We start from the raw sequence: 24,323 nt of genomic DNA, 5'->3' as shown, positions 1-24,323 counted from the left end.
ATGATGCAATGAGCAGAAGCAGACAGGTTTCCTGTCCTCCCAGAACTAATGGTCTGAAGGGAAGGCAGATGTTAATCAAATAATTATTCTCAAAGACTTAAGTTATATCTGTGGGAAGTTCAAGGAGGGTGGTGGGGGAGTACAGGAGTGGGGAGGAAGTTAGCACTGTAAATGGAGAGGCTACCATATGCAAAACCCGGGCAGTGGGAGTAGACATATATATGCAGTAGGGCTACAGTTGGGGAAGGGGAACAAGAAGGGGGCTGGACAAGAAGAGAGGGCCAGACCATTTAGGTCTTCCAGGCTGCTGAAGGGCTTGGTCTTTAAAGCAGCAGAAAGCCATTGAAAGGTTTTATTTGGTAGGGGGAGATTAATCAGAGTTGCAGGATTGAATTCCGTGTAGAGGGAGGATGGGGAGTAAGAGAAGATGTGTGGGAGTTATTGTAGCGTCGGGTGAGACTGGGACTGCGAGGAAAAGGAGGAGGTGGAGGTGAAATTCATTCCACCAGAATCAAGAGATTTTTAGAAGAACATTCAAAAGGACTGGCTGACAGATTGACAATGAGAAGTAAGGCAGAAAGAGGTGCAAAGATGAGTCGCTGGCATCCCTGTGTGGACTCTCGCCATTTCAGAGAGATGAGAATAAGACCAGGTTTAGAGGTTGCTTTTGGACATGTTGAATTGAAAGTGCCTTTGAGACCCAAGTAGAGATTCAAGGAGGTAGTTGAATATAAATGTTTCAAATAGAAAGGTGGGAATCAATCCTTGGGGACATGGGTAAAGTAACTTAGGGAGACACTGTGGCATGGGAAGATGGCCTAAGGCATTGGCCGGACAAGTTCGGTTCTGGCTGGTAGGTGGAAGGTAAACCTGCGAAGGGTACGGAAAAGCTACAAGTTGGATGAAAACCAAGAATGGAGCCAGGAAAGAAGCTCTTTCAACAAGAGGCAGTCCTCAGTTGTGATGTGGATTGAAAAAGGCTCTCTGGACGAGATACCATGGGGGTCATCAGAGACTTCACAAGAGCTGTGTCAGTGGGGTGAAGTGACAGACTGGAGTGGTCTGAGAAATGAGTGGGCACTAAGGAAAAGGAGGCAGCCCTTTTGAGGAGTTTGACTATGGAAAAGAGAAGGAGAACAGTATTTCCAATGGAATGTTGGGTTGAGGCCGGGTTGTTTCTAATGGATAGACTTAAATTTGCACTTTTGCTGTTAGAAATTGAGGGAGTTTCAGTCTCTGGCTTATCTTTTTTTTTTTTTTAAGATTTTATTTACTTATTTGAGACAGAGAGAAAGAGAGATAGTGAGAGAGAGCACAAGCAGGGAGGAGAAGGAGAAGCAGGCTCCCCACCCAGCAGGGAGCCCCATGTGGGGCTCAGTCCCAGGACCCTGACATCATGACCTGAGCTGAAGGCAACCGCTTAACAGACTGAGCCACCCAGGTGCCCCTATCTTTTCTTTTTAAAGTTGGCAGGGGCAAGTCAGGAAGGACAAAAAAAGAGTTGGAGAGAACAGTAGGAGTAATTATTCGAAAACTTAAGGCAGAAGGTTTGAAATGGCTCCGGTCACTAAATATGTGCTCTATACTAGTCTTCAGCCCTATATGCAGTATCTCCTTACATAGGGGGACAAATGATTTCTTCTACGTTATAAGGTCTACATTTAATTCAGTTTAATTTTTTCTCCACAGGAGAAATTCCACACTGCATTTGGAGCTGGAGTTTGTGAAGGGATGGCCAAGTTCCTATGTTACATCGGAAACCACCCAGAGGCTGTCTTGGCAACGTGCTGGGCCGTGTGGTCTAGCGGAGCATGAAAAGCCTCCAGAAGTACATGGGACAATACTGATAACGCAGCAGGGCCACCTCCATCTGCCTGAAGTGGCCTTGGAGAAAGGGAGAAGACCACAAGGGAAACTGGCGACTCCCCTGTCCTGGTCCATCCCTCCTGCCACACACATACTCCATCTAAATGTTGACTGACTTGGGCGAGTCCTAAGAAGTAAAGTACTGAGAGGGAAGGAGGAGGCCTCGTGTTTATTCTTCATTCACTAATGATATTGTCAGAGGCCCTGGGTAAGATGCTTGACTTCTTTGTATCCTGGTTTTCTGTCTGTGACCCCAATGCCAGGTTCCTGTGGGGGCTGTGACAGACAGCTGGACAAGAGAGGCTCTCTTGGGTACCTCAGTCCTTGCCCCTAGAGTTCAGTTTCATCATCTGTGAAACAAAAGTTTGGACTAGAAGTTCTCAGGGTCCACCCAGCTCTATCCTTCCGTGTTCTCTAAAGGGGGATGAGGCAAAAAGGGAATGGGGGAAGAGAACTTAGAACTAAACCACATGACATGACTGCCTCTTCCAGAAAAGGCATAGTGCAGGTACGAGCAGCATCTGTGAGGTATGCCTCAGTTCTCCTTCCAAACTTGTTTTTCCCCGAGGTTTCCTGAGGCCTCTCAAGAAGGTTCTCAACTGAAATAGTCACAATTTCATCTATCAGGAAGGATTACTTCAATTCTGCCTGAATCTTCCCTGCATTTGGTAAGATGGAACAAAGAAATAAAAATAAATTCCTGAAGGAAATGAATAGAATAGTACTATCTACAAAAGACAGTTTGGAAACTGGGTGAGGATACAATAGGGTCCCTTTTACTATTGTCACTACTTTTATGGATATTTGAAAATTTTCTAATAATATGGTTTTTTAAAAGAATATCTGAAAATTGGGAGTTCTAAACCAGTAATTTTCAAACTTTTTTTTCACCATGATCTGCAAAAAACCCCACAAAAAACAAAACAAAAAAACCCCCATTTATGTTGCAACCTATTGTATACACATATAGACTAAAACAGACGGTATTTACCCTCATTATAAACAGTATACTTTGATGTTTTCTATTTTCTGCCCTGCTTGGTTACTCTTTTTTGAATGTTGGCTGGAAGCTACTCAACTACTTTCCAGACTCATTTAATGGCTCATGACCTACAGTATGAAAAACACAGTTCTAAGCAGCATCAAATCGTTCTGGTGGACAACCCAATACTTGCCTGTTGGCCTGACCCAAGAGAAGAGTAATGACTATTTGGGGAGGAATGGAAGGGAACGAGCACTTACGGATATTTGCCTGGGCTTCTTGGAAAAGTCTGACCCTGGTCTGGCAAGGGGGTGTCATCGGGGCTTAGCAAAATGAGAGTTTCATAAGCTACCACTTCTGTGTACATGGCCCAGTTGCCCGATTTTTCTTACGTGGGTTTATTTATTTATATATTTGGATTTTATTTGTTCATTTAAGAGAAAGACAGACAGAGATAGCGAGAGAGAGCATAAGCGGGGAGGAGAGGGAGAAGCAGACTCCTCACTGAGCAGGGAGCCCGATGGGGGGTTCGATCCCAGGACCCCAGGATCATGACCTGAGCTGAAGGCAGATGCTTAACCGACTGAGCCACCCAGGTGCCCCCTTATGTGGGTTTATTGGCTTCTAGAATTTGTACTGCCAATCAGCCCTCATGGTCTGGGCTGCTTCTTCCCCACTCGTCTCCTGTGTCTGTCTTCTCCAAGACACAAGCCAGTTCTCAAGCATTTTTCTAATTTGCTAGGGTTATGAATTTATATCCTGTCCTGCCTCCCCCCCTTCTGATCCCCACACATGGTGACTGTCCCCTCCAAACTCAGTGTCACTGACAAAAGCAACATCTTCCAAAGAGAAGGGATGAGGACTTAAATCCCATTTAAGTACAGGTCAGGCCCGGCAAGCAGGGGACAGACAGAGAGGCTCTGTCTGGGAAAAAGGAAGTCTAGGCTACATTTGACTTCAGTATTTAAGAATAAAGTGCCAGCTGTTCAGTTCTTCAACAAATAGCAATCAAGTGCCTGCTGCGGAAGAAGACAAGAATGCCGGGACAGTCATTAATTCAAAGGACATCAAGAAAATATGGAGTAGACAGCACCTGATCTACTATTTAAAAAAATAAGCCTAGGGATACACTTTTATAACGCTTTATAATGGGGTCCACAAATCCAGGGGTATTATATACGGGAAATGTTCACTGACTGGAAGCAAACATTTACATTGGATAAATTACCTCTTAAAAAGTCCATTTCCTCTCTCATGCCAATGTTGCTGTTTGCACTTCCCCTGCCGCAAAAGCTGTATTTCTTTCAATATTAAGGTTAATGAGGGCTGGGGCCCTGTAATCTACATGAGTAGGTTAATTCTCCTGTGTCCTAGATAGTTGCAAGAGAAAGAGATTTAGAACTTGGGCTGAAGGGGGTGCACTTACTGCCTGCAGTAGATATGTGCAAAGAAGCAAGAAAGAACACCGCGCGAAGGGGTCTCTGTACCTCAGCTCCTCCGTCTGTGACGTGGAGATGCCCAGCGTGACCCCAGCCTCCCCTGGGCATGAATGAGAGGTGCCAGTTCATAGGTATGTGCTTCCAGGTTTGATTATAGTACAGTAACAGAAATATTTTGTCCAAAATTGGGGCCCCTGGGTGGCTCAGTAGCATAGCATCCGACTCTTGATTTTGACTCAGGTCATGATCTCAGGGTCCTGGGACTGAACGTCTGGCTTCACTCAGAGGGGAGTCTGCTTGCGAACTCTCTCTCCCTCTGCCCCTCCTCCCTGCTCACTCTCTCACTCTCTTTCAAATAAATATGTCTTAAAAAAAAATCTCTGACTCCCCCCCTTAGGGTAGGCAGGGTTTTAAGGAATATTTTGTCAAAAAGTAACAGAGCTGCCATGACATTGCTGGTGGGACACCAATCTTGAATGTATTTTCAGTAGAGATGTGGTTTGAGTTCATCTCAGATTCTGTTGTCAAAGGCATGGGTGGGTTTGTAAGAAGCCCTGAGAACAGTCTTCATTGACAAAGTCAAAAGCTCAAACAAAACATTACAAATGAATGAGGCTGTTCCTACCCTTTCATTCAAAATGATAACACATTTTGCCCAAAGGCAGAAGATTTTGACTTCTACACAGCTTTCTCCCCCCACCCACTTGGCTACTTTTGTGACATTGTTGTGATGAAAAAGGGGAGGGCAGGGAGGGCCAGAAAGCGAAAGAGATGAACCAGGAACTCCTGTTTGTTAGCCCTCACAGAAAAGTCCTCACTGTTACAGTCAAATATTTAAATGCTTCCATTTTCTAAAAAATTAAAGTTGATAAATAGAATGATGTGGGATTCATTCCTTCGGACACCATCTGGCTCTGTGCTAGAAAATAATGGTTTTTAAAAAAAAGTCTAAGAGTAGAGACAAAAGAAATAAGAAAGCTAACAATTTAAATTATGATTAGTACAAAATTCAAGAACAGACAAAACTAATCTGTAGTGATGGAAAGGGTTGCCTGGGATTGAGGGGAGAGGACTGAATTTGGAGGAACAGGAGGGGATTTGGGGGTTGATGGAATGTGTGCTATATTTTGATTGGGGTGTGGTTACTGGGTACACACATTTGTCAACTCATTGAATTGCTTGTGTAAAATGGACGTGTGTTATTGTATATAAACTACACCTCAATAAAGTTAAAACAAAAGATTACATAATATGTGATATGAAAGAAATGAGCCAAGGGTGGAGGCAAAGCAAGAGTCTAACTTAAATGAACGTCTCCAGGAGTCTTCTGTGTGCAGGGGGTGTTCTTGGACATGAGGAGGAAAGAGGCCCATGTGGAAGAAATCCCATGAGCAAAAGCCCTGATGGTTTCCCTTATTTTCTTGCAACAGAGGACTTTCTCAAGACGAGGTCATAATTTTACTCTTCCATAGAGAGAACGAACATGCAACTGGATCATCTCACCAGTCCTTCTAGATGTGGGTACACAGGAGTAAGAGCTAAAGGGTATGAAGTTTCTGTTTAAGATGATAAAAATATTCTAAAATTGACTGTGGTGGTGGCTGCATCTGTCTGTGAATATATTAAAAACCAATTAAATTGTATACTCTAAATGACTGAATTGTATGGTATGTGAATTATATCTCGGAGCTTCTGTTAAAGAGAAGAAGATAATCTAATTCAATGATGAGGAAGGTTTGGGTGTAAACTTTGGACACGGACTAAAGCAAAGTAACCCAGGTGAGACCCTTCCTTCTCACTTCCGTAGCGTGGTGCTCACGTGTGGGACCGACAAGACGTAACTTCAGATAGATCTTCTGCTTTGTTCATATGCCAGAGAAAAACAACCTCCCCCCAGAATTGAATAAAATTACCCAATACCAGACTTCGGTTTCTGATCGAATGGCACCTTGGACACCCTGAACAACCGTCCCATGTGAAATAACAAAAATCCTGGATAACAGTTATTATTTTAAATGTATTATTCAGCTGACATAAAATCGCCTCAGAGCCCCAGAGACAAGTGAAGTCCTGGGGAGGTGAGTGTTGGAAGCTGACAGTCAGAATAGGCTAGGTTATGCAGCGGTAACAAACAAGCTCACAGTTAACGTAACAGTGTATGTCTCATTTATGCTTTGTGTCCGCGGGAGGCACTGCTCATTCTAATCCTGTGGGGACCCAGGCTGATGGAGGCTTCAATTCAACATGTGAGTATCGTAGTAGATTTTCAATTCCTTGTATTGTGCTTCTTCCTCTTAAGAGTTTGGGTATATATTTTATATTTTATATCCTCCCTATTAAGATTTATATTTGGAGTAAACACTCATCAAGTTCTTCCTGCTGAAACTCTCATCCCTACCAACCTACAGTTTTCTTTTTAAAAACTGGAATCCTCATACTATATTTCAGTGACGGAGCTCCCTTTTATGTATTAAAATCAAACTAGTTATTATAACACAATGGAATTGACATTCCAGAGTAGTGGGTATAAAAGAGAATATGGCTACCCTTTACAGTAAGATTTAAACAGATTTAAAATAAGTCGCTTCAACTTGAGAGGAGGCTCCATGTGCTACGAGAAGGGCTTCCTACACCAGAATTCAGGAAGCCAATTTAGATTTTTTTTTTTAAAGGCCCTGTAATGTAAGGCCATGTGATTATAAATTGAATTCTTTGAACTCTATGTCCTGAAGTTCTGAAGTTATTTAGGTCCATCTCTCCTTTGGCAGGTGAAGGGGAGTATAGCTTTACTTTCTCAGCCTTTGGAGTATGTGCTCCCTGAATTCTCTACTTGCTCTTGGACTCTTGAGTCATTCAGCAAAGATCTCTGCTCACTAGGCTGTTCTGGATCCAAATGCCAGAGTTCACCTTCTTTAAATATTATTCAGTGGATCATTTCCCAGAAAACACATCAGCAGAGAACACATATTCTCTCATAACAAGTCCAAATTTCATTACTTGTCTTTCAATTCTTACATGTGCACACACACACATTCACACACATGTGTATGACGTATAATATATATTACATATATCATATGTAAATAAGTATATGTAAGTGTAAAAATTTTGATAACAATGATTATTGGGGTGCCTGGGTAGTGCAGTCGTTGGGCGTCTGCCTTCAGCTCAGGGCATGATGCCGGCGTTCCGGGATCGAGTCCCACATCGGGCTCCTCCGCTGGGAGCCTGCTTCTTCCTCTCCCACTCCCCCTGCTTGTGTTCCCTCTCTCACTGCCTGTCTCTCTGTCACATAAATAAATAAAATCTTTAAAAAAATTTTTTTGATAACAATGATTATAGAGTACTAATTAAGGTCCTACTATGTGTCAAGGCCTGAGCTAGTATCGATTTTATCCCATTTCATCTTCACAGCAAATTTGTAGGGCCATTCTATCATCACTTGTGTTTATTAGGCAGGAACACTGTCCTCTGGTGTTTCCAGAACCCACGCCCTAGTCCTCATCCTACTGGATCCCAATCCACCTGATTGCTGTCTCTCCACACATACTCTCTGCTCCAGTCAGATCTCCCCACCACTGTCACCCAAACCACTCTCTGCTCATTCAGTCTCCCTCCCTTTCTTCCAAACCCTTGATACGTTCCAAGACTCAGGGCAAATCCCACCTTTGGGCGATGCTCTCTCTCCATCGTAGCACTGGCGCTGCATTTGAATTACCTTGAAATTTTAATTTTCTTGAAAACACATAGTCCAGTCAAGCCAGCAGCCTGGGTAGCTTCAGTGGTTCCTCCGTCTTCTTGTCTGCCCCATCCAACCCACAGCACATCCTATCATAGCTGCTTATGAAACCCATCTTTTTTTTTTTTTTTAAGATTTTATTTATTTATTTATATGTCAGAGAGAGAGCACACAAGTGGGCAGAGGGGTAGGCAGAAGGAGAGGGAGAAGCAGGCTCCCCACTGAGCAGAGAGTCTGATGCAGGACTCGATCCCAGGATCCTGGAATCATGACCTGAGCTGAAGACAGATGCTTAACCGGCTGAGCCACCCAGGTGCCCCTGGGAACATGATTTAAGATAGCCCCTCTGTTTTGAGGTTCAGAGATGCTAAGTTATTTACTTAAAAGACGCTCAACTAGTCAGTGGCAAAACCAGGATTTGAACTTAATCTTTTTGATTGGAAGCTCATGCAACATCAATCCTTCAGGTTAGTATGATGATAATGATAAATTACGTACAGAAAACTATTGTTAAATTATGGGTGTGTTCTCTGTGGGAAAATATGTTCTAACTTTCCCCCCAGGAACATAGATTAGGTAACTGACATGTTAATTAGCATGGTCTCTTCTCTAGAGGAATGTAAGTAATAGTAAGTGTCATCAAGATATGCATGGTAGGGAGAATGTCCCTGGGTAGCCAGCGCTGGGTGGTAGACCCTGGAAAAGAAGTCCAAAACGTAGATTCTAGAGTTAAAGGTGTCTTGGGAAAATTTCACTATTGTGCCTGGGTCAGATTTGCTTTTAAACTTCCTACGTGATGCCTGCTGTCTCATATCCTACCTTACATGATGCCTACCTTGCGATTATCCAGTCGTATTTCCAAGGTTCTTCAAGTGAACCTGTTGACCCAAGGCCTTGCTTACACTTGACTGTAGAGCCCATTTCTCATCTACTACTAATGCCATATTGTAATTCAGCTTTACTGCAACCTTCCTTGGGTCTGTTTTCTTTCTGTCTCCCCTCCCCAGTCTTGCTTTCCATGGAAGCTGCAGTGAAACAATGTAGAGCCATAAGCAAACAGCACTGCTGGGGGTCCTGCCTACCACCCCTGCTTAGCTCTCACCTGACTCAGCTCTCCTGTGTCAAGCAGGGGAGAGGGCCCAGAACCCCGGGGTCTGAGAGAGCCGTTCTTGAACCGAAGCTCTTTATCTGCCTGGTCAGTCTTGCTCGCATCCGTCCATTGCACACAGAGCTGATGACTGAAATGCTTCTACCATTGAGTTCACCAGTGACCAAAAGTGTACTTTTGCAATCTTTTCAAGAGCTTTTATCCTGTAGCTTCCTAATGGGAGTTTGGTTGTCATAGCAACAGCCAAGCTCTGCCAGAAGGAGAAATTCCTTGTATAATGAGCCCTGAAGACCTTGTGAAAATAAATAAAGGAAATCTCATTTAAAATGGAGCTGGGAAGCCCTGAAGGGGGAGCTCTCATGCACGTACCACTCTGCAGCCTGTGTAACCTGGGGAAGAAAAAGAATTACTCCAGCAAGGGAGGACATTTTTCACATAGGAATTTTGCCTCCTGCTTTTAAGAGACGGAAGGAAGACCCCTTCCTGCCCCAGCAGCATCGCACTAACCCCCACGTGCAGCCAATGAGAAACCACAACCTCAAACTCGTGTTCTTCTCCAATAAAACTTCTGTTCTAAGCAATCCTCCCTGATTTCCTCCTAAAACCCAATAAAAGCTGACCTTCCCTTTGTCCCTTTGGACTGTCTGATGGTTCACCATGGCTTGCTTGTTCCGAATTGCAATTCCTCTGTTATTTCTCAATAAACTCAGGGTTTATTTTTTTTTCTGAAATGAAATTACTCTTTGCTCTATTTAAAGTTAACAACCATAAATTGACTATTGATCTTTGCTGGTTTTGACCTAAAAGACTCTAAATTTCCTATCAGTTACTAGGAAATATTTATAGCATTTATGTCATGTTAATCACAAAGTGAATCTGACTTATTTTTTCCTAAACAACTGGCTAATATGGTCATTGAGAGATCATTGGGTTCCTGGGTCCCTGGGCCAGTCCCATATACCACCTTTCAAAGCTTCTCAGTCTTACCTCCTAGTTTTTTTGAGCGAAGTAATTGCTCTTCTCAAGCCCTTCTCACGGCCTGTTAAATCAAATAAAACTCTCAAACTGGAAGTTGGAGACCTCCCCCACAAGCTACCATATTTTCCTTCCTGCTCTAGCTCATTGGGTGTGGTGCTTATGTCATTTTGTTCTCTTCCATTGGAGAATCACCCCTCCCCTACTTAATATTGATCAGTCCCCATGGTGAGGATCGTATGACTCAGTCCTCAAGCTTGGCTAGACTGAGACTTCCCTGCAATTTTTCTCAGAATCACATCAGAAGACACTCTTTTGTTCCAGAGGCTGATAAGTTGGTAGACCATAAGTCTTGGGCCATCGTGCCCAACATGTGGGAAAATCTTGTGCTGCTTTGCTCAGGCTACCGTAACATAATAGCACAGACTGGGAGACTTAAACAATAGGAATTAATTTTTGCACAATTCTGGAGGCTGGAAGTCCAAGATCTAGGTGCCAGCAGGGTTGGTTTCTGGTGGGACCTCTCTACCTGGCTTGCAGATGGCCGCCTTGTTGCTCAGTCCTCACCGCCCTTTCGTCTGTACACGCACACTCTTTGTATCTCCTCTTCTTATAACAACACAAGTCCTGTTGGATTAGGGCCCCACCCTCGTGACCTCATTTGACTTTAATTACTTCCTTATAGGCCCTCTCTTCAAACACAGTTCAGGTTTCAACATATGAATTTTTTAAAGAAACCATCCAGTCCATAACAGATTCCATAAAAGAAATGGAGAGAAGAGTGGAGCCTCAGTGACATTGTTTTAGTCAACTGACCCTACTTCTCTAAATATTCCATTTTCTTCAGTACTTTTTCTTTTCTCTGTAACTCTATTTTTTTGGCTATTTAAATACATCTACATAATGACCATTGTTAAGAAATGACCATTGTTAAGAAAAATGAAGAAATGGTATTTGAGGATGTTAGAAATTAACAAAAATACTCTTTTCATTATAAACTGAGAAGTATCATGATCTCTACAGGTTATTTACATCGCATCTTAACCAAAGACATATTCACTACAGACCTCTCAAATATTTTACACTTGTGAAGATGGCCTTAAGAAAAACCTCTGTTGTTTTAGTATCTTCCTTAAGCAATTATGAGAATATTTAGCTGTTCTAATATTTTACACCCCATCACCATGCAGAAATGAGAAAACTTCAGAATTCAACAAGGTCTGGTGCTTATCACTTCTACATATATGTGGAATTCCCAAAGCTTCTACTTTTAAACGGAAATATCAATACCTATTCCCTTTCCAATCCTACATGGAAAGAACCATAGGTGATAGCTCAGTCAGTTGCCTAAAGTTGAAGTATTTATGCTATTCCAAGGATAAAATTCAGAATACTATGTACTCAATTTGAGAGATGAAAGGGACACAGACTGGCAAAATCATATCTACTCATATATGCCCCAAATCCATTTCCTTGGCTGATACCTAGCTTTTAAGCCAATCTGTCTGTGCTACAGGGTACAACTGGGGGTGGGGGTAGGAGTGGGGAGCAAATGTAACCAAGGTTACTTATTATTTAATGCTTAATGCAGAGAAGGACTTCTATTCAGCTATGCTGAACATGGAGCTCTGAACTCTGAACTCCTTAAGCACAGAAAATGTGCTTTGATCCATCTCTGTGATCATTATAACATGACATAAGGGAATATTGTGGCTTCTCACTCCCCTCACCTCTCGCCAGATTTCATAGCCTTCACTGCACTCAATTCCAAGCACCTACTACTGTGCTTGGCCCAGAGTCAGGGATCAAGAGATACTTTTGGAATGAAAAATAGAAAGACACAATTGTGACCCTGAATAATGACATTGGCAACTTTCCTAAAGATGTCTGATAAGCCCCAAATACTCAAAAATTTGAACCCAGACTCCCAGAAGGGTATGCGATAAAATTCACTAAGACCGTGACTAAAGCTTTATGTCTAGATGTTTATGTTTATCATTTTATGAGTATAGTTTAAAGTTTTAGGACTAAAGATGGTTTGAGAAGCACCATTATATTAAATGTCAGAAAATCAGGCTCGTATCTTGGGTATTCCACAAGCTGTGAAACATTGCACCACTTGTTTCATCTTTCTGTCTTGATTCCCTCATCAATAGATAAAAGTTTAATCACATCTTTTCAAATGCCCCAACGGTTCATGAACAATTAACTTGAAAATGAAAAATCTTAGAACTTCTGCAATCAGGTGGAAATGTACCTTCCCAAATCGATTTCCTAAGTCATCAGCTCCTTCCAGCCTGCCCTGTGCCTTGTTTACTGGCTTCTGCCTCATTTCCTTCTGCTGTAATTTCCTGCCCGCTCTTCTCACCTCTGTAATTCTTCACTGTTCTTCAAGACCCAGACCCATGTCCATCTCCTTGAAGTTTCCTAGACCAAACACATTGGGAGTTTACGTGTAGCGTATGAGTCCCTCAAGGACAGAGCACGACCAATTCTTTTAGATGCTGCCCCCAGGAGCCCCACAGCATACTTTGTGGAAAGTCCAGCATGGAATAGGGAATGTTGTGGTTTCCCACTCCCCTTCACCTCTCTCCAGATTTCATAGCCTTCGCTGCACTCAATTCCAAGGTCCAAGATTTCAAAGATATGAGGAGTCCAAAGACCTCTGTCCCACAAGTTAGTTACTGATGAGGCAAAAGAATCTGGCGTCTGTTTCCTCACATTTATTTCGAATAGGCACAATGGTCTTGATCTGTTTCGGGAGTATTCGGAATGGGACATGGCTGGACCTAACGGTCAGCCGGCCTCCATGTTTCACCATGAACATGCATAGCCCTCACGAAGACAACTGAGGAGTCTAGAATTGAGAATTTAAGCTAATCTATTTAAAATGATCTTTGACTTTCTCATTATTAATATATGTGTGGTTTCTACAAAGTTATGAAAACAACTGGAACATATGCTACAACTTTCACTGTCATTCGCAGTAACAAATCCCAACGCATTGTGAAACCCGATTTCATGTCTCGATTATGTGAGTTAAAGCTAATCTATTTTTCAGATACGACATATATTCATGATTCTATCCCAAAGTGTAAAATTGATATTTAGTATTGTAACTCTCAGCTAAATGTCACGCCAATTCATCTGACGAACTTTGTGGTACTGTGATATTACAGTGCTCTGGGGGGCAAAGCCACTGGTATATGCATTCACAGGCTGAAGTAAGCCTACACTGACCCCACCCCATGCCTCCCAGGAAAAGAAAGAAGAGAGACTTTTGTACGTTGCAAGTCCTGGTTTGGTTTATTTATAAAGCAATAAATATTAGAAGCACAAATAAATTGCACATGTGTAAACAAACTGTACAATGATTGATGAGAGATAAGGGAGGGTGGTTCGGAAGACTCCAAGAAGCATAACACTGTCATCCTGAATGTAGACTAAGAGAGAAGGCACCTTAGAAGCATTTGCGGTGGACGATGGATGGGCCTGCCTCATCATACTCTTGCTTGCTGATCCACATCTGCTGGAAGGTGGACAGAGAGGCCAGGATGGAGCCCCCAATCCAGACAGAGTACTTACGCTCGGGGGGAGCGATAATCTGCGGAAAGAAAACAGAAGCTTCCGGTGAACTCTGACGCACCAGGCAATGGATCAAGCAACATGCTGGAGAGACGCACAGAAAAAAATGTGAGCTAGGAACTCATTGTAACGTGCAATATTTCACACCAAAAATTTAGATGGTGGAATCAAGTTTTATGCACTTTCCTCTGGCTCATCCTATCCATTATCAAAGGCTCTACAAAATAGAATTGTCCCACTTCTCTGAACTAGAGTATAATGCAGCAACAAGCTAAATGTGTGATGGAGGCTAGCCCAAAAGTTGGAGACTTTTAAAATGTGTTCAAAGATTTAGGGTATCTTTTTTTCTTCCAAGATCTATTATTATCCACTGCTTGAAAATGTTTTTAAAGTCTCCTATCTTGGGAAAAGTGCTAGAAAAGCTAAGAGGTAAAGTGTATAGGAGACGGGAAGCGAAGTGTGAATTCTGCATGCAATCCTAAGATCCGCCTTGCCTCTCCCACCCACAGGGGTTCTTTACCTTGATCTTCATGGTGCTGGGAGCCAGGGCAGTGATTTCCTTTTGCATGCGATCAGCAATACCAGGGTACATGGTGGTCCCTCCAGATAGGACATTGTTGGCGTACAGGTCCTTGCGGATATCAATGTCACACTTCATGATGCTATTATAAGTGGTTTCATGGATGCCAGCAGATTCCATACCTAGAAATAAGTTTAAAAAAAAAAATCACAGTGCACTCGGGCCAGGGGCCCAGGGTGGAGGGAAGAAAACAGGACTCCTTTGTGTTGATAAACTGTCGCCCATTTGTCTCTGAAACATATGTTCTTCTTTAAGATACACTGCAAGGCGTTTGTGGAACAGGTGTCTCTAACAGTGTTGACAGTTAATCCCCAACAGACTGTCAAGACACAAACCACTGTGTTTAGCACCTGTTTGGAGCGAACGCTTGAACACATGCATCAGATGTATGCAGATATGCTGGAAAGGGTGAGACGCGCATTAGGGTTAGATTAATGCAATCTTTATTCACGGGCGAAAATCAGATCCTGACAAGCTTCCTCTTAGAAATCGTTCCCGAGGCAAGATGTTTGGTAAAATACAAGGGTCCAGTTATTACCATGAGTCTGATTATGTTGCACTTAATGATGAGCAAGTTCAGAGCAAGTCCAGCTGCTGGCTAGTGGACTTACTGGAATCATTCCTTTCCTGCAGATACAGATTATTCAATTACTATTCTGTCTCATCCTTTATTTTGATGTGAAGTCCGTGTGTCATCCTGTATCATATCACTGCGACAGAACAGGATGGCCATCCCTTTAATGAGCCGTCAGGATCTGAGGCTGAGCTGTGTGGGACTCTAAGCTATGGTTTCTTTTAAATCAAGGGCCCCTTAATCCTTCTCGACGGTAATCGATTTTACTCTGGGGACCCCTAGATTTCCAAGGAAGAGCTGTGACCCTGTGCCAGCCCCTGCCACTCACCGATGAAGGAGGGCTGGAATAGTGTCTCAGGGCAGCGAAAGCGCTCGTTGCCAATAGTGATGACTTGGCCGTCGGGCAGCTCGTAGCTCTTCTCCAGGGAGGAGGAAGAGGCAGCTGTGGCCATTTCATTCTCGAAATCCAGGGCAACATAGCACAGCTTCTCTTTAATGTCACGGACAATTTCACGTTCAGCTGCAGACACAAAGGGTAGCATAGTCAAGCTCTGAAGAATGAAGTCAACTGTGTGGGGGTAGGTAGATTCTCTGATGGAGGGAGAAAGCAGACACGATGCTGTAGCAGGTCACACACACACACACACACACTCACCGGTGGTGACAAAGGAGTAGCCACGCTCAGTGAGGATCTTCATGAGGTAGTCAGTGAGGTCCCGACCAGCTAGATCCAGACGCATGATGGCATGGGGCAAAGCGTAGCCCTCGTAGATGGGAACGTTGTGAGTTACACCATCCCCCGAATCCAGAACAATGCCTGTCGGGAGAAACAGACAGGAGCAAAGCAAATCCCTGAGGACACCACTGCTTTAGTTGTGTCAAAGCCCAGTTCCAATCTTGGTTAACAGATACTCGCACTGGGCATGGATCCAGATCAAATTAGATTCCTCACACACAAAGAATAAAATGATTGCAGAACGAGGGCTAAATCTGAACCCAGCAACAGCTCTCCCTTCTAAATATTGTGGTAGAAAAATGTCCCCAGGACACTTTCAAATGACCATCCCTTTTACCAGCCATTAACACATTACGGGAGCATCCACGCGTGTTTTCCTTTCCTCCCATCTAACTTGCACACGTTCTTTTTTGACTCAGACCCTGTAGGGAATGTCGGTTCTCCTTGGGGACGTGTGCCCAGGGGCTGTGTTGGTACGGAACACATACCAGCAACAGCTACGTGCCAGATGCATACGTCGTAGGCAGCCTTAATATGTGGCATCATACTTTGGGAAAGGAAAGGATCTAACTCCATGTGCTTTCAACTTGTAGAAATGCATGTGATCTGAAAGTACTGTTACCTCCCTCTCTTCTCAGGGACACCCTCCCAGGGAGCGTGAGGGAAGCTGATTCATAGCAAGGTCAGTGAGTTGGGAACGTGGTGAATCAGCGACTGTCTCCACAGCCCAGACATACCTGTGGTACGGCCAGAAGCATACAGGGACAGCACCGCCTGGATGGCCACATACATGGCAGGGACGTTGAAGGTCTCAAACATGATCTGGGTCATCTTCTCGCGGTTGGCCTTAGGGTTCAGTGGGGCCTCCGTGAGCAGAGTGGGGTGCTCCTCAGGGGCCACACGGAGCTCATTGTAGAAGGTATGGTGCCAGATCTTCTCCATGTCATCCCAGTTGGTGATGATGCCATGCTCAATGGGGTACTTGAGAGTCAGGATACCTCGCTTGCTCTGGGCCTCATCACCTACGTAGGAGTCCTTCTGACCCATACCCACCATGACTCCCTATAAGAAGAAAAAGATGGGGAAATCAAGCTTCCACTATTTTAGGAATATAACTGATGTCTTATAAATTTACATCTAACTGCCCAAGTCAAGGAACATCTTATAAATACTAGAAATAATAAAAAAATAGAAATTTACCCCAATTTAGGAATATCATTTAAAATCAATCTAGTACCTTCTCCCTAACCCCCACCCCAACACACACTCCCCAGTTACAGTTCTTAGAATATAACTGGGGAGAGGGGAATGAAGCTACTGTACCAAAGAAGTACAGCCTCACCTCATTTTAAAAATACCATAATGCCTTCATTAAATTATTAAGTTCATCACCCATGTCAACCAGGATATAAATGACTACACTGTGGAATGACTGAATTAATGACACATTGTATTTCTCCTAAGAAAAGATTTTGACATTCATCAAGTGAACATAAAAAGATGGGCTGCTATGTCATTATCACTCTGCTCCTGAAATCCAGCCGGCCCAGCGCTGTCCTGCGATACCCATCAGCCACCAGCACCAACGGGCACGGCTCTCCTCCCTGGCAGCCTGTCTGGCAGGGCGTCTGGCAGAGCCAGAGAGCACGGCATGGCATCTCTTTTAATAAACAAGGCGGTATGTCACTACCGATCACCATGGCACTTGCTGCCTCTGTCACGCCCGGCTTCTAAAAAAGCAACAGCCAGGAAGCAGATAGATTTACATCCTTCGGGAGCCCAGTGAGCTGGCTGTGAAGGAGAGTGAGGAATGTGGGTTGGGTCCTGGTTGGTTGAGAGAAGTTATATTGTTACAAGTCTTGGGCAGGACTGACAAGGGCCGCCAAATTAGAAACTGAAGTGTGTAAGGGGCAGAGAAGACACTGAGTACTAAAAAGGTAGGGCAGGGGCGTAGGAGAGAAGCTGCTGGCTTTTCTCAGGGAGTGGGACGCTTGGAGGGCCGCGTCCCTGAAAGTGGAAGGCGGACGAGTGTAGGTGGTTGGTGGTATGTTGCCGGTGGTGCGAGAATTGCTTTCCGGGCTTGGATTTCAGGCTAATCCATCCTTTCCTTATTTGACCTGAGCAGTTCACGGAACAGGAGGGTCAGGGCGGGAGTGGGGCCGGGGACTGGCCCCGGCCAGCCAGAGCAGGCCAGGCGGGCGGGAAGTTTACCTGGTGGCGCGGGCGGCCCACGATGGAGGGGAAGACGGCCCGGGGCGCGTCATCCCCCGCGAAGCCGGCCTTCACTAGCCCGGAGCCGTTGTCGCACACCAGAGCGGTGGTCTCCTCGTCGTCGCACATCCTGGCACAGCTTCGGCGGGGTCTGCAGATGGAGAGCGGGGCGGCCGGCGCTCAGTGCCCGAGGTGGCGCTGCCCCCTCGCGCCCCAGGAAGGGCCAGAGCAGGGGAGGAGGGATCGGGGCGGCGGAGGGAGCGCCTGCCGTCTCCCTTCCCCTCGGGGCAGAAGAGGCGGGGTGGGAAGAGGCTGCGGAGACCGAGGCGGACGTGCGTGGAGAAGGGGAGAGGGACTCTGCCCAGGAGTCACCCTCTGCTCCGGGTGCAAGGACGTGCCGTCACCCCTTCGCAAGTCCTCCCCGGCCCTTCACAGCTTTGCCTTTCCGCACACTGAGAGCCCCACTGGGGCCCCACCCACACCCCCGGCCAAGCCCCAGCTGGAGGGAAACGCGCACGGGAGCAGGGACCCCAAATGCCCGGGGCGGGGGGCCGCAGGGCTCGCGATCTGCGCGCCCCTCTTCTGTCACCACCCAGGACCAAACAAGTGAGAACCACGTCGGAAAGTGTGGTCTTAAAAAAAAAAAAAAAAAGTGGCGGCGCGGCCGGCTGGGGGGCCACGGGCTCGGGCGGGCTGGGCGGGCGCTGACTCACCGTCCGCGGGTCGGGCTCGGCTCGGCTCGGGCGGCAAGCGCTGGGTGCCGGGCGCGGGGCGCGCCGCTTTATAGTGCGCTGATGGACGGGGTCAGTTGCAGCGGCCGGGGGCAGGGGTGGGGGGCCTGGTCGGCCACCTTGCCTTATTTGGTCGCCTTCGCACCATTGAGGAGCGCCGAGGCCATTCATGGAGCCAAGGGCAGGGGAGAAGGATCAGCCAGGGGGCTCCCAGACCATGTAAGGAAGGGGAGGGGGCAACCAGGGGGATGGCCAAATAGGGAGCTAGGGAGGGGCAGGCGGTGAAGGGTAGGGGGCAGGGGAAGACTAAGTGACGCCAGCTCACCTCCTCCCCCTTCTTGGATGGAGGTGCACCCTGGGTGTGCTGTGGGTTTGTTCCTCGCAGCCCTGCCAGCCTAAGACAATAAGCCACATACAAGCCGGAAGGCTTGGCCCTCTGCCCGCTGCTGAGGGGTCCTGACAGCTGGACCAGGGCGGCAGGGGAGCAACAGCAGCTTCTCATCTTCCACGACTGGGGACTGGAGGAGTAGAGCCCTGGCAGTCCTCGTGGACGCCAAGGGCACCACAGCAGCACATTTGGGGTGGCCAGAAAAGGGGGCACCTGGGACAGGTCACCCTTCTGGTCTAGTCCCCACCAGCTTGGATGACTTTTTACTCAGGTTGCTGGGGCCGTGCTCCTCTAGGTCAGAAAACAGAGATTAACCAAGGCCACCTTGATCCCTAGCTCATGCATGGCTTAGGGTCTGGCTAGGGAAGAGGCTAAGAAGAACTGGAGTGAGAGCCTGGCCAAGTCTTGCCGGAGAAGGGGGCCAGGTTTACACCAGCATGGATATCAGGTAGCTCTCCTCCTGCTGCCTAGGTTTTGCTCAAACTTGGACTCCTGTCTTCAGGCCAGACAAGGATCCCCTGCTGCCAAAGTGAATGAAGGACCAAATGCCAAAAGGAGCCTGTGCGCTTGCTGGCGAACAGGTGAACATCTGTAGACTGGGGGGCAAAGGCCTTTACTTCAAGTGGAGACAAGACTGAAAGCACTATTCTTGTCAAGAAGAGTTAGAAAAGCAGAGTCGGGGCTTCCCCCCGCCAAACTGCAGAATTGGAATTGGCAATTGGGATATGTCCAGTTGATTCATATATACGTTAGAGTGTGAGAAGCAGTGGTATAACTGATATCAGCTCCTTCGTGGAAACAGATCTAGAAGGATCTTGGAACTTGGAGAAGGGGACGGAAAGATGACATGAACTGGGGAAAGGGGAAAGGAACAGAGAGACATAAGGACACAGATCTCTGATTTGCTCTGGGGTGCCCCGTATTCTCCGTTCTTGACTGGCACTTTGATTTTTTAATGCTTGTGTTTTCCCTCCCGCTCACACCAGTTAAAAATAGAAAACTGGGCACAGGCATTCATCTCTAGAGTGGTCTTGGATTGATATGCTGAGGAGGTCTACTGATTAGATACTTGTCCAGACTGGGGAATGTTGGGCCCTCCCCACTGAGCTCCCCAACCATGTTTGGGTTAGTCTGGAGAAGAAACTGTGGGGGCAGCTGGGTGATGGGGCCAGGTGAGGGGGTCTGGTGGGGGTCATGCCTTGCCACCCAATAGACCTTTTGTAAAGAAAATGCCCATTGACAGGATGCAAAGAGCAGAACTGCCTCAGCTCACACAGGTGCAGAAGAGCCAAGAAAAAGGAGAAATGGGACCTGGGTACAGCCAGACAGCCCTGAGTTCAAATCCCACTTCTATCACTTATGGTGCATTTGTCTCAGGCAAGTGACTTCACTTCCCTGAGCCTCAAGTTTAGCCTCCAGAAAAGGACACAATAATGATAACTCTTTTCTGGCAGGGGTCATTAATTATCAAAATAATTAATTAGGGGCAAATGATAGCATCACATAGAAGATACAAAGCAAATTGTCACTATTACAGTTCAGCAACTCAAATACTCTTGGAGGCAGTGGCAGCTTTCTTTTTTTGAAGAACTGGGTCAATTTCATTCATTTATTGATTTCAGTAAGTATTTATGGGAGAAGAACTGGGCTAGTCACAGGAATACAGTGATAAGTAAAGTAGAGCCGGGCAATTACAGAAAAGTCAGGGCCACTTACAGAGCATGCTGGGATGAAAAAGGAGGGAATCACGGGGATGGTCATGAAAAGAGGGATCCAAAAGAGGGATCAGAGAAAGCCTTCTTGAAGAATATCATTTTGTTGTCTTTAAGTAGAGTAGGGGGCACCTGGGTGGCTCAGTCGGTTCAGCTTTCATGCCTTCAGCTCAGGTCATGATCAGAGTCCTGGCATCGAGCCCCGGCATCGAGCCCCACGTCCGGCGCCTTGCACAGCGGGCCATCTCCTTCTCCCTCTCTCTCTGCTCCTTCCCCCACTCATGCTCGCTTTCTCAGTTTCTCTCAAATAAATAAAATCTTAAAAAAAAATAAAAATAAAAAATAAAAGAGTAGGACTGAAATTCATGAACATCTGTGTGGAAGAAAATTTCGACCTGGGAGTGGTGGCGGGTGGCAGATCGCCACAGTCACCTCCATTCGCGCAAAGGGAGCTTCTGGAAAGTCAGTGGATCCCTGAGCACGGAGGCTACTGACCTGAACCCTCTGCAGGTACTTCCAGGGCTCAGGAGGCCAATTCCAGCCGGTCTACCTTGGGATCAGTTTGCCTTGGGGGAGATGGGTAGGTCGGTGGAGCGCAGACACCAGTTTCAAGAGACGACCTAACCCCTTAAAATATTTTTAGAGCAGTTTCATTTCTCTCCCACCTAAAACAAAACGTATTTTCATATGCATTATATTTATGGTAAGAAAGAACACTTTTTTCGCTTAAAGCTATATGATAGTTCAATATTTGTTCATTGTAATACTGCTCAATTACCACCTTTTAAAACTCCTATCCCTATTTTATAAATTTCAAAATATAAGTCAATGGGAAAGTAAGAGTCAATGACTGATTTTCATTTGCTATAGTCTTTGAGGGATCCATTTAATTTGAAAAGTAAGATTGGTTTCTGTCACGTTTACCTTAGTATGTAAAAATGACTTAGCCTCGGTGGTGCAGTTTAGATTTTCCTTTTCTGAAATTAAAAAAATTTAAATTTAAAAACTTAAAATTACCCTCTTAACCATTTAAAATTGTGCAGTTCAGAGGTCTTAAGTACATTCACACTGTGTGCAACCAATCTCCCAATTGCATTTTTTGATGGAAATTTTGACGAAAGTGACTTCAAAAGCCAGGGGAGGCTGCGTCCTGCAGTTTGAGAAAGACTGGTCTGTATCCTCTGAGGCGGGGAACCAGTGGGCCTCTTTGGCTAGAGGTCACAGAGATGAGCAAAGGGAAGAGGGAGGATCCAAACCCAGGCCCCAACTACACCCTGTTCTGACCACCACCCAGAATGCTTTCCAGTCTCCTTGGACTGCTGTGGCTCGGAGTGGAATGCTCGAACCTCTCGCAGCCAAATGACCTGGGCTGCGGAGTAGAAATTCAACTTCCCGGGTTCCACCTTGGAAGATGGAATCTGCATTTTAAGTAAGTCGCCACCTCTCTTCCCCAGGTGATTCACGGAGGAAGAAACTTGGCAGCCCTGCCTGGCTCTTTCTGCTCCTGTCCACGGAGCTCTGCTGAATGCTGCCCAAGCTGCCAGTCCTGGCCAGGGGCCAGCTTGGCTGACCTTGAGCATCCCAGCGGAATGGCAAAGCCGGGGTATGTCCCCAGGGCTCTCAAGGGCCCTCGAGGCCCTTCTGGGCAGGGACAGGCCATGAGGGAGACGTGCAGGGCAAGCTGAAGGAACAGAAGGTGGGACAGTTCCCGCTGCCCTTGCCTCGAGGGAAGCCTGTTTCGTCCACCATCTGCTGGGAGCGGCCAGCCTCCTCCCGGCACTGGGGGATTAACAGTCACTTATCTCAGCTGTCCCTCCACTGGAGGTGTCACAGTATTTACAGAGAAGCCAGAAACAGACTGAGCCACACTTAATTCCTCCCCGTGAGCCCTCCCCATCTCCTCTGTGGCCTCTCCTACATTCCTCGGGCTAGGAGGGAGGGAGACGCTCTTTCTAGACCAGGCCAGGGGTGGGGGAGCCAGCCTTCCGAAACATTGCTATTTTCTTTCTCCTGCACATTTGTTCACTCCCACTGCCCTCTGGCTGGAGCTGGGTTTCAGTTTTCATTTAAAGAAGAAAGTGATGTGACTGTGAGGGATGCGGGGCAGGGGGCTGCACACATCCTGGTGCTCGGAATTCAATACCAACGCATGCCTAATCTCTGCCACATGCTTCCCCCTGTTTCACACGCACCCGCCCAAGAGATCAACTCAGGGGGAGGAGATTTCAACTCCAAATGGATTCTGCTCTTGGCCGATTCTGACAGTGACTGCCTTCTGACATGATAGGACCCATGGTGATGAACCATTTAATGAGATTTTGAAAAGGAGGACAAAGCAAGGAGCAAGGGGGGGAAGGGGAAGCAGGAGGTAGAAGGGGGATTCTTCTGGATCTTGGAGTCACATGGGCCTAACCATCTATAAGCCGCATTTTCACTCTCTTCTATCCCGATGTAAGTCCAGAAACTCACAAAAGGATTTCTAAGAGCCTTTTGTAATTCCTTAAAAGGACTTTGCCCTCCAAGAATGAAATGCTGATGCTCACAGGTTTCTGCTTGGAAGGTGTTCGTCTTAGCTCAGAGTTGGCTTGCTCCCCATGCCCGCAATAACTCTATTTATGGAGTTTCAGGTTTTCAGGTGTTACCTGGGGCAAGCCTGCCTTTCCTGGGGAGCCCAGATGTGCACTGCCCAACCTAAGCCTGCCCGCCATGCGTGCTCACACAAGTGCCAGAGAGACTGCGTAGGTGAGATCTGTGAGCTCAGAGACGCCGGCTCCCTTCACTCCCCTGCACACCGTGGAGCCCATCTTCTCCCCGGGAAAGCTCGGGCGCACATCCGCCCCACGATGATAGTGTCGGAATACTAATCACTAACATCGATTGAGCGCTTACTAGGGGCCACACACTAACTTGAGACTTGATATGAGGGCATGGTCCAGATGAAGCTGTCTAGAGGAAGCAGGACTGACTGGCAGTTGCAAGAGCTGCGAGACTGCTCTTTGATGTGATGTCTCCAGTCTCCACCGAGGGGCTGTGTCAGACGTACACCACCTCTCTCACAAACCGAGATTACCCCCTGCCTCTAATGCAAAAGTGTCCTCACCGGTGTTCGTTGGAGGACGTGGCCTTCTTGATGAGCCTCTTAGAAAAATGTCCTTGCTGGCTCTAGTCCCAAGAACAGTAGCGCTTCTGTCAAGTACCTGGCTTGCTGTGGTCGTGTGGATCGTGAATCTAGTGACTCACCAGGTTTCTCTTTGGGCAGGAGCTAAACGAACCTGGAAACCACCCAGGTGGCCTGTTCACATCATTACAAATCGTTACGGTCCGTTTTACAAATACCCAGGTCGACTTTTCATTTTTTTCTTTGTCTTTGATTTTTAACTTTTGTCTACCTTTGTAAGCTGCCCTAAATCCTTTGTGGGACAAAACAAACGGTGGACGAACAAATAGATAAGGCTGAACTCTGGGGACAGTGGGGAGAATATTTGAAATTGGAATTAGAGTGAACATTGATTGTACAGGTGGCCAAGAACCCCAGATGACTTGGAGATGTCAGTAGGTTTCTTTCATCCCAGTGCAAGTATAGTATTGTTTCAGTTTTCCTCTTCACCTCATGATAGGTATAATGGGAAATACAGAATAATATTTCCCCCACTACAAAAATAAGATGTGCTTACCTTGGTAAGCTAGAAAACACCGA

The 24,323-nt window shown here is 46.2% G+C and overlaps 1 protein-coding gene across 1 annotated transcript; it reads right to left on the bottom strand.

Moving 5' to 3' along the window:
• Positions 1 to 13,396: 13,396 nt before the first annotated feature.
• On the bottom strand, positions 13,397 to 18,609 carry ACTC1 (actin alpha cardiac muscle 1). Its single transcript, XM_034661201.1, has 7 exons — positions 18,509 to 18,609; positions 17,796 to 17,946; positions 16,322 to 16,646; positions 15,504 to 15,665; positions 15,177 to 15,368; positions 14,215 to 14,396; positions 13,397 to 13,713 (listed from the first exon to the last, which is right to left on the bottom strand). Exons 2-7 carry the CDS (start codon positions 17,922 to 17,924, stop codon positions 13,570 to 13,572), a joined length of 1,134 nt encoding a protein of 377 aa, XP_034517092.1. The 5' UTR covers positions 17,925 to 17,946; positions 18,509 to 18,609; the 3' UTR covers positions 13,397 to 13,569.
• Between the last annotated feature and the right edge of the window lie 5,714 nt (positions 18,610 to 24,323).

Source organism: Ailuropoda melanoleuca, chromosome 5 (assembly GCF_002007445.2).
Source record: "Ailuropoda melanoleuca isolate Jingjing chromosome 5, ASM200744v2, whole genome shotgun sequence".
Classification (NCBI taxonomy): Eukaryota; Metazoa; Chordata; class Mammalia; order Carnivora; family Ursidae; genus Ailuropoda; species Ailuropoda melanoleuca.
Note: the sequence above shows the minus strand (reverse complement) of the source record. Positions and strands in the feature narration are given on the sequence as shown.

What these genes read in the sequence shown, in the direction of transcription:
- ACTC1 (XM_034661201.1), bottom strand. Translation starts at nt 17,924, where the DNA reads ATGTGCGACGACGAGGAGACCACCGCTCTGGTGTGCGACAACGGCTCC. An exon ending in TGCTTCTGGCCGTACCACAG is followed by an intron (nt 15,666 to 16,321) that starts GTATGTCTGGGC and finishes TTCTCCCGACAG; the next exon opens with GCATTGTTCTGGATTCGGGG. An exon ending in ATTCCAGCCCTCCTTCATCG is followed by an intron (nt 14,397 to 15,176) that starts GTGAGTGGCAGG and finishes ACTTATTTCTAG; the next exon opens with GTATGGAATCTGCTGGCATC.